The 10,671-nt window shown below is 38.4% G+C and overlaps 1 protein-coding gene across 1 annotated transcript; it reads left to right on the top strand.

Annotated features, from left to right (window-relative positions):
- LOC109718300 (chaperone protein ClpB3, chloroplastic) lies at nt 3,611–10,671 on the top strand. The gene is made up of 10 exons (XM_020244470.1): nt 3,611–3,978; nt 5,360–5,578; nt 5,732–5,969; nt 6,114–6,309; nt 6,394–6,448; nt 7,564–7,714; nt 8,031–8,339; nt 8,514–8,779; nt 9,080–10,006; nt 10,115–10,671. Exons 1-10 carry the CDS (start codon nt 3,709–3,711, stop codon nt 10,448–10,450), a joined length of 2,967 nt encoding a protein of 988 aa, XP_020100059.1. The 5' UTR covers nt 3,611–3,708; the 3' UTR covers nt 10,451–10,671.

Here is a 10,671-nt window from a genome sequence, read left to right on the forward strand (position 1 = left end):
TTGGATGTGATAGTTTTGTGTGGGCTGATTTTTTTGAATTTATTTGTAATTTTAAAAAATAGTAGTAATTATGCGTTTGGTAAAAAAAAAAAGAAAAAGAAGCAATACTATTGTTTGGTAATTCGGTTAAATTCCTCGAAAAAAAAAATTTTCGCTAAATTTTTTTTTTCCAAACAATAGTTGTCCCTCAAATTTTTTTTGAAAAAATTATTTTATAAATTTTGGAAAAAAAATCGAGTTTGTGACTTGAGACTTGAGAGCAAGCAGTAGAAATGGCGCTAGGTTTGGGAAGAAGAAGAAGGGAAATCGGGGCTTTCGAGAACAGGATGGGGTGCGGTCCACGAGGCCACTTTGGCCTCGTGGACCGCATGAGAGGGAGGTCCACCGTGGACCTCCCTCTCATAAGTCATTAACTTTATATATATATATATATATATANTCCGAGGCGGCGGGGGACAGGAGGAGGGGGTCGCGGGCGGTGGAGAGGAGGGTGAGGAGGGAGGCGACGGTGAAGAAGGCGACGGTCCGCCTCTTTTTTTTTCGGCGAGAAAAAAAAAAAGAACGACAGAAAAGAAGAGGAGAGAGAAAGAGGAAAGAGAAAAAATAATCAGGGTATTTTGGTCAGTTTGCTAAACAAGCGGACCGAATCTGCAAAAACGAAAAAGATGACCCGATTTTACAAAAGTTCAAAATAAGTGAATTTTTTATACAAAAAGGCCAAATTTTTAAAAAATTCTATTTATGAAAAGGCCAAGATGGTGGGATCGTCGTACATTTCTCTCCCCCTTTACTTGTGGCTTTCTTTTTTTGTTGAAGTGTTACACTTACAATTTACTCATATTATTTTTCTTAATTTATCAAAAAAGACTCGCAAATTATTTACAAGTTTTTAGTCGTCTAAATATTTCCCCAAAATTGTTCACTAATATATTAATGGTAACAAAGAAATTTACAAAATTTCTTTGGATTTTAGCAAATAAATAAATTAATTAAACAAGTGAACAAATATTAGCCACAAAAACAAAAGGTGTAAATTTTATACTTATATATAATATTTATATATATAAAAGGTGTCTCGATCTCTGTTAGTTAATTAGCGAATTAAGTTCCTTCGTCGACGAATGCCAGTCACGCCTTCTCTTTTGAATAAAATTCTCGCTTCTCGGAGAATGCTATATAAGTTGATCAATTAGCTAATTAGGGTCTCTCTAGCAAAAATTGCATACACACTATTTTATTCGAATTTTCAATAATTCGTGAATAATTCGCTATTTTTTTTAGAGAAATCGTTCGAGAACAGAATTTATTTAAACAAAATGAGACGATACATAATTGAAAAAGTCCTTAAAAGAGGACCACAATGTACAATTTTTGCTAGAGAGACCCTAATTAGCTAATTGATCAACTTATATAGCATTCTCCGAGAAGCGAGAATTTTATTCAAAAGAGAAGGCGTGACTGGCATTCGTCGACGAAGGAACTTAATTCGCTAATTAACTAACAGAGATCGAGACACCTTTTATATATATAAATATTATATATAAGTATAAAATTTACACCTTTTGTTTTTGTGGCTAATATTTGTTCACTTGTTTAATTAATTTATTTATTTGCTAAAATCCAAAGAAATTTTGTAAATTTCTTTGTTACCATTAATATATTAGTGAACAATTTTGGGGAAATATTTAGACGACTAAAAACTTGTAAATAATTTGCGAGTCTTTTTTGATAAATTAAGAAAAATAATATGAGTAAATTGTAAGTGTAACACTTCAACAAAAAAAGAAAGCCACAAGTAAAGGGGGAGAGAAATGTACGACGATCCCACCATCTTGGCCTTTTCATAAATAGAATTTTTTAAAAATTTGGCCTTTTTGTATAAAAAATTCACTTATTTTGAACTTTTGTAAAATCGGGTCATCTTTTTCGTTTTTGCAGATTCGGTCCGCTTGTTTAGCAAACTGACCAAAATACCCTGATTATTTTTTCTCTTTCCTCTTTCTCTCTCCTCTTCTTTTCTGTCGTTCTTTTTTTTTTTCTCGCCGAAAAAAAAAGAGGCGGACCGTCGCCTTCTTCACCGTCGCCTCCCTCCTCACCCTCCTCTCCACCGCCCGCGACCCCCTCCTCCTGTCCCCCGCCGCCTCGGACCCCCAGCTCGATCCTGTCGCCGCGGCGGCAGCGGCCGCGGCGAACGGGGTCGGGCTGGATGCGAAGAAGAAGACGACGGCGAAGAAGAAGGGAAGGCCGAGCGGCATGGCGCAGGAGGGGGAGGCGGAAGCACAGCCGGCGCCGGCGCCGCGGACCCCCAGCCCGATCCCGTCGCCACAGTGGCAGCGGCAGCGGCCGCGGCAAACGGGGTCGGGCTGAATGCGGAGGCCGAGGCGGAGAAGAAGACGACGGCGAAGAAGAAGAAGGGGAGGCCGAGCGGCAAGGCGCAGGAGGGAGAGGCGGAGGCGCAGCCGGCTCTGGCGAGGAGTGGAGACCATTACACCATTACACTATTTTGCACCATTACACCATTACACCATTTGCAGCAGGAGGGAGAGGCGGAGGCGCAGCCGGCTCTGGCGAGGAGTGGAGACCATTACACCATTACACTATTTTGCACCATTACACCATTACACCATTTGCACCATTACACCATTACACCATTTTGCACTATTACACCATTACACCATTTGCACCATTACACCATTACAATTTTGCACCATTACACCATTATACTATTTGCACCATTACACCGTTACACCATTTGCACAATTACACTATTACACCATTACATCATTTGCTGGTCGGCAAATTAGATCTTAAAATTTTATTAAATAATTTTATAAGCTTTTGTTTTTTTTTTTTTTTCATGAAAGTTTCTAATCACAATGCTGTTTTGCTCTTTTGTATGATATATAATCTTATAAAATTTAAAAATATATAAAATATATTTTTTTATTATAATACGTAAGAAATAATTTAAATTTAAATTAGATACGGGCAATTCTTCAATCCTAATACTTAATTATCATAACCAGGAGAGAAAAAAATAACATTTAATTTGTTTTGAAGTTACATAAAATTATATACATCACATGCAACTAAAATGACTTTCGATTTAGTAACATTCCTCGAACAATTTTATTTAACTATTTGATATTTAAAAAATATAATTTTACAATCTAATTTTTTAATTATTTGATTTGAGCTAGTTAGGAATTCTTTAACTTTAAATATCAAACACATTGTTTATCTTTATAAGTTTTGTTAATATATTTTTATACAATTTATATAATTACAAATTTGTTATAATAAATAATTAACTTAAATTTTTATATTCGAAGAGCTATCAAATTAATTAAATTAAAACAATCGGAATATTAAGTACAAAAAATAAAATTTTACAGTCGAATCAAATAATATTTTTTTTAAAAAAAAATATAGTTATCAACATTGAAAATTTAAAGAATTTATTTGTCATATTTTTCAATTTTTTTTAAAAAAATTATTTTTTAATCCAACTCTCTAGAAGCTACTAGTTTGTTTCCAAAGAAGCTCCGAGAAAACAAACGAACTCACTCCACACTCTCTCTCTCCTCTATCTCCTATTGCATATAAATAAAGGAAATATATTTATTTCCTCTTTACCCCCTCAACAATTCCTCTATTCGCAGCGAGTCCCTCGCCGGACCCTAAACGAAACCCCCCTCGCCTCCGCCGATGTCCACCGCGCTCGCCTCCGCCGGCGCCGGCGCAGCTGCCCTCGTCCCCGCTCCGTCGACCTCCTCCTCCTCCTCCCCCTCCCTCCCCCTCTCTGTCTCCTTCGCTCGGCGCGGCGCCGCGCCGAGAGCCGCGCCGCCGAGGGCTCTGAGATGGTCCGGAGCGCGCGGCCTCGGGGGGAGCGATGCGCTCTTCGTTAAGAGGTCGGGGAGGTCCCGGAGGGGCTCGGAATCGGTCGTTGTTAGATGCGAAGCGCCCAGGGATGGGAGGGTAAATGATGTGCTTTGCTTTTATTTGTCTCTTTTTCTCATCTTTTGGAAGATCTTTTTAGGGTTTTTAGTGTGAATTATTAGTTAAATTTGATGAATGTTCTAAATATGGCTATCTGGGTAATGATTATTTTGCTTAGTTTCGTCTTAAACTGTTATCAAAAATGAATCTTGGAGCAAAGTTGAGTCTCATGAATATCTCACTTATCTCACTCTTTTACCAATCTAGGTTTAGTTTTCATTTCACAAGGCCTCGTTTGGTTCGGGTACAAGTAAGAATTGCCTATTTCAGGGATAGGTATAATAAGTTCAGGTATAAGCTTGGTCTATGGATAGGTATAATAAGTTCAGGTATAAGCTTGGAATAGACCAATTTTGCGTTTGGATGAAAATTGAATCGTTAGAAAACTAACGTTTGGATAGATAAAGATGGAATAAGAAGAATAGTTGGTAGTTATAAATAAAAAAATAATGATATTGCCCTTATATTATATTTGAATTTAAAATTTTAAATTTTGTATCTAAATTTTTAAATTTATATATATAACTTTTAAATTTCAAAAATTCAAAATTTATATTTAAATTTTTAAATCTCAAATTCCAAAATTCAAAGTTCTAAATTTTACATTTAAGATTAAATATAAATTTAAAAATCTAAAATATCAAATTTTAAATTTAAAAAATTTAAATTGTCAATTTTAAAATTTAAAGTTTTAATTTTAAGATTACAAATTATAAATTTTAAAATTTTAAAATTAAAATTTAAATTTTTTAAAAATTAAATAGGGGTGGGAACAACTGTTTCTACCCCTATTCCCATACAAGGGGTGGGATAGTTATCCCACCCTTTTTTTTTTTTGTGTTTGGAGATAAGCGGGATAACCCTTTATCCCCCCCAATCAAACGAAAACTGTGTGTTTTATGTCTATTTTTGTAAGCAACTGTAACTTTAGAATTAAAAACAGTTTATAGTTTATGAATATTTGAATGCACTCATTAATATCCCTTCGAACAGCCCCTTCGAACAGCTTCGAACTATAGTTGAAGCTTCAAATTAAAGCTTTTACTTTTGAGTTGTAAAGCTCGTTTCAGCTTATCAGGATTTTGTTACCAAATGCTTAGCTGCAGCTTTTTGCAACATAGAAGCTATTCCAGAAGTTAGGGCAAATAAGCATCTATTCTGCTAGACGCTTCATTTGTCTAATTTTAGTTTCTTGTAATTCCTCTATATATATATATATATATCTTTGATCTCGCCATTGATATTATGCCACCAATTATATCACATTTGAACCTAGAAAGAGATTTGCAATTCTAGCAATAGTAATTTGGTCTGTAATTGTACAATTTAGTTTATTTCTTTTTCTTGGTCATAATTGTAGATTACCCAACAAGAGTTCACCGAGATGGCTTGGCAAGGAATTGTTTCGTCGCCTGAGGTGGCGAAGGAGAGCAAGCACCAGATTGTGGAGACGGAACATCTGATGAAATCCTTGTTGGAGCAAAAGAATGGGCTTGCTCGTCGCATCTTTTCCAAAGCCGGAGTTGATAATACCAAGCTTCTAGATGCTACCGAGAGGTTCATCCAGCGGCAACCTAAAGTGAGATGTGTGATCTATGAAGTTTCACTCTTTTCCTATTGTTAATTTGTTATCATATTTAACGCCTTTTTGTAGTTTCTAGCCATAGTTTAGATTAACTAGTTTAATCAGTGGTCGAGTATGCTTAAATGTTAATACCTAATGATTTCCTAGGTTTTGGGTGAATCGGCCGGTTCTATGTTAGGACGGGATTTAGAAGCTTTGATTCAGCAAGCCCGGGAATACAAGAAGGAGTACGGTGATTCATTTGTTTCGGTTGAGCATCTAGTACTTGCTTTTGCAGACGACCGGCGTTTTGGGAAACAACTCTTCAAGGATTTCCAAATTACCCTTCAAACTCTAAAATCTTCTATCGAGGCAATACGAGGACGGCAGAATGTTATTGACCAAGGTATGTAATTTTTATTTAATCGTGTTGTAGCACCTTGGCAATTTTAGGGCATAAGATACCTTCCCTTTTTCAATATGTGGGAGTGTTCTTCGGTTACTTTTGCTGCGCTTGAATCTACTAATTAATTCAAATGAGTAATGACAGATCCAGAAGGCAAATATGAGGCCCTGGAGAAATACGGGAAGGACTTGACGGCTATGGCACGTGAAGGGAAGCTTGATCCGGTTATAGGGAGAGATGACGAAATACGCAGATGCATACAAATTCTGTCGAGGAGAACAAAAAACAATCCTGTATTGATTGGTGAACCTGGTGTTGGGAAAACTGCAATATCAGAAGGGTACGAACATAAAAAAGAATAATTTGTCTCTACATCATCCTTTAAAATGAGTTTTTACAGTACTAACATGTTTTTTCTTCGCAGGCTTGCCCAGAGAATAGTGCAAGGGGATGTTCCGCAAGCTTTGATGAATCGCAGGGTATGCATTATTGAAGTCAAGTTGAATTAGAATTTTGTCTGGATTCAGTTTGATTTTAGTCATTAGTGTTATTCAATTTCTTTTGGAGTTGTGGTTTCAAACCAATGCCTGGAATATGATGTCAATTTTGCTGATTATTTTTTAATCGATATTGCAATGTTTCAAGTTTTGGAAAGTTTTGATTTGATCTATTTTAGTATTATGGTTTTGATTTGTTACATGATAAGAAACAACCGTTGTTTTCAAAAAGCTTAAATCTATTAGAGTAGTGTTCTTTTAATTTATTATACATTCAACACTTCTCCTCTCATCTTGGATCAAGACGTTTTGATAGGCCCAAGACGTGGACTTGAAATCTTGAACTAATGGAGGGAGGAAATTAATAATACTAGGAGCCTTACGGGACTCAACTCAATATCTCCTGCTTAGATACTCTCTTAAATTATAAGAACAACCTTTTTTAAAACTTATTATGTATTCAACATAATTATCTTTGGTCCTTTCTCGTTTCTTCCAATTTTGGGCTTGGATGTAGTTGGTTGCATGGCCTTGTTCCTCTTTTGCAACTTTTTTTAGGATTATATATATATATATATATATATATAAGCTTATTGGATAATTTAGGATCCCTGGCAGAGCTGCTGGTTGTGCCACAGGTTGTCATTGACGTTCTAGGGCTGTTTTAGGATAACTCCTCTTTGGGTTTTGAGTTAGATTTGTCACAGTGAACTGCCTTTACTCCTATAGATTTCGAGTTATAATTGTCCTGGGTATACACAGCATATTCTGTAGACGTTTTATGAAGAAACTGCTATTCTTCTGATGATTTTAAAGTTGCTAGTGATTTACTTGGGATTTCTTTATCTTTTCTCTTACAATTACTGTTGGCAAACATGTCTTATCTTGACATTATATTTTACTTCATCACTTGCCTCCGAGTATGTTTAAGTTCATCGAATAATGATTGCGCTTTTTAGCATTCTTTTCAGTTACACATAAACATAGTTTCGGATGATGGTGTGATTGCGGATGATAGTGTGATATTCCACTTCAACATGAATTATGGATTCTCTTACTGCTTTGTTTCTTATTTTCTCAGCCTTTGTTATGAACAGCTAATTTCCCTCGACATGGGTGCTCTCATTGCTGGAGCAAAATATCGTGGAGAATTCGAAGATAGATTGAAAGCTGTGTTAAGAGAAGTGACTGAATCTGATGGGCAGATAATCCTTTTCATTGATGAGATTCACACCGTCGTGGGAGCAGGTAATTCAGCTAGCAGTTAATAATATAGTTAAATTACCTACTAATTGATGCATTTTCAGCTTGTTTCTTGAAATTTACCATCACTCCATACTTTCTATGCATGTTTAGGCAACAGACTTCTTGACCACTTTAATTCTCGGAAAATTATCTGTTTACATATATTCTACTAAGAAATCTTATTTCTGAAATATATGCCTCACAAGTGTTGTTTCGTATGAAAACACCCTTATCTTAAATTTCAGAGGCATTTATACAAATATTTCTAGTTTATGTATCAAAAAATTTGATGCTGATGAATGCCCTTTGACTTGTTCAGGGGCCACAAACGGTGCCATGGACGCAGGCAATCTGCTGAAGCCAATGCTGGGGCGGGGTGAGCTGCGCTGTATTGGTGCAACAACCCTTGATGAGTATCGCAAATACATCGAGAAAGACCCTGCCTTGGAGCGGCGTTTCCAGCAAGTCTTTGTTGATCAACCATCGGTCGAGGACACAATTTCAATACTGCGCGGATTGCGAGAGCGCTACGAGCTCCACCATGGTGTCCGCATCTCCGATAGTGCTCTCGTTGAGGCTGCGATTCTATCTGACCGCTATATTAGCGGGCGGTTTTTGCCCGACAAAGGTGAGATTGCAATAGCCGCCTCAGAAGATCAATCATTTAATAATCTATTTCCTGATGAATTTTCGAGAAAGAGTTATGCTGCGGTACCTCAGAAGGTACTGCAGATGGTAGCTGACAAGTCAGCACGTAATAATTGATCGTCTTCTAATTAGAGGTTTATTCTTTTGATTGCAGCTATTGATTTGGTCGATGAGGCAGCTGCTAAAGTGAAAATGGAAATTACATCTAAACCGACTGCTTTGGATGAGATTAATCGTGCTGTATTGAAGCTAGAGATGGAACGACTCTCTCTCAAGAATGATACAGATAAAGCATCGAAAGATAGATTAAATCGCCTCGAAGCTGAGTTGACACTGCTCAAAGAGAAGCAGGCACAACTAACTGAGCAATGGGAGAAGGAAAGATCAATAATGATGAGAATTCAGTCTGTTAAGGAAGAGGTACTGTTGATTTTTCTTTTAGCGCTCTTAGTATGAACGATGTTGGGGCTTGGCTTTTACATATTTATACCTGCAAAATGTTGGGTAATACCTAGTTTGTTTTGATGCCTATTCAACGAATGTTAGTTGAACTTTACAATATAGCTTTTTACCTGTTTTCTTAGATATTGGAGCCTTTTGTTGTAGAAGATCAATATTTGGGTTGCTTAGCTCAACAGAAAAGTGTTATCCTTGTTCTTATAATGTCCTAAATGTTTCAAATGCTAGTTATTTCTCATACTCGCCTCTTTCTTCACGCAGATCGACAGGGTCAATTTGGAAATTCAGCAAGCGGAACGCGAGTACGACCTGAACCGTGCTGCTGAACTCAAGTATGGGAGCCTCATCAGCTTGCAACGCCAGCTTCAAGAAGCTGAAAAGGAGCTCGATGAATATCAAAGCTCGGGCAAGTCCATGCTCCGCGAAGAAGTCACCGGAAACGACATTGCCGAAATTGTGAGCAAATGGACTGGAATCCCTGTTTCCAAGTTACAACAATCTGAGAGAGAGAAACTACTTCATTTGGAAGAAGAGCTGCACAAACGCGTAGTAGGTCAAGACCCAGCGGTCAAAGCAGTGGCCGATGCGATCCAACGGTCGAGAGCGGGCTTATCGGATCCTAACCGCCCTATCGCAAGCTTCATGTTCATGGGTCCGACTGGTGTCGGGAAAACCGAGCTGGCGAAGGCCCTGGCTTCTTACATGTTCAATACCGAGGAAGCGCTAGTTCGAATAGACATGAGCGAGTACATGGAGAAGCACACGGTTTCTAGACTAATCGGGGCCCCGCCCGGTTACGTAGGGTATGAAGAAGGCGGCCAACTCACCGAGACGGTTCGCCGACGGCCGTATGCCGTCATTCTCTTCGACGAGATCGAGAAGGCCCATTCCGATGTGTTCAATATTTTCCTGCAGATATTGGATGATGGTCGGGTTACCGATTCCCAAGGTCGGAAAGTGAGCTTCACTAATACGGTTATAATCATGACATCGAATGTGGGATCGCAATACATACTCAACATGAACGATGAGGTCGAATCGAAGGAAAACACTTACGAGATTATTAAGAGTAGGGTGATGGAGGCTGCGAGATCGATTTTCCGGCCGGAGTTTATGAATCGGATCGACGAGTACATCGTCTTCCAGCCTCTGGACCGCGAGCAAATAAATATGATTGTAAGGTTACAGGTATGTTTACAGTTCAGAATCCCTAATTCCAGCTTTCAATATGCTTCTCATAGCTTTTTCTGGTGATTCAACTTTTTTACTTACTTTCACCCCCGTTTTCCGAAACAGCTGGAGCGAGTTCAACAAAGACTCGCGGACCGGAAGATCACAATCCAAGTCACCGACGCGGCCTTGGAGCTCCTGGGAAGCCTTGGCTATGACCCCAACTACGGCGCGAGGCCCGTCAAGCGCGTGATTCAGCAGCACGTCGAGAACGAGCTCGCTAAAGGAATCTTGAGGGGAGAGTTCAAAGACGAGGACACCATCTCAGTGGACACCGAGGTTATGGCGTTTTCCAACGGCCAGCTCCCGCAGCAGAAGCTCGTCTTCCGGAAGCTGAATCCAGAGTCCTCTTCGGGCCACCCGGCTTCCGAGGGTGAAAAGGCATTCCAGCCGAGCCGTTGAGGGGTTTCTTCGACTTCTGTTTTCAGCTATTTCGCCGTAAAATAGTCTTTTACAATGTCATGGCGTAGTGATGCTGTACTAAGCCAAAAAAAACTAACCAAATGCTTCTCCCTCTTAAGCATATGGTATGGTACAAAAGGAAAATATATGTATACAATGTGGATTTTTGGCTACTTTTGTCTTTTATTGTAAATGTAAATGCAATTTTTTTCTGCATTGTT

The sequence above is a fragment of the Ananas comosus genome, linkage group 12, assembly GCF_001540865.1.
Source record: "Ananas comosus cultivar F153 linkage group 12, ASM154086v1, whole genome shotgun sequence".
In the NCBI taxonomy this organism is placed as follows: Eukaryota; Viridiplantae; Streptophyta; class Magnoliopsida; order Poales; family Bromeliaceae; genus Ananas; species Ananas comosus.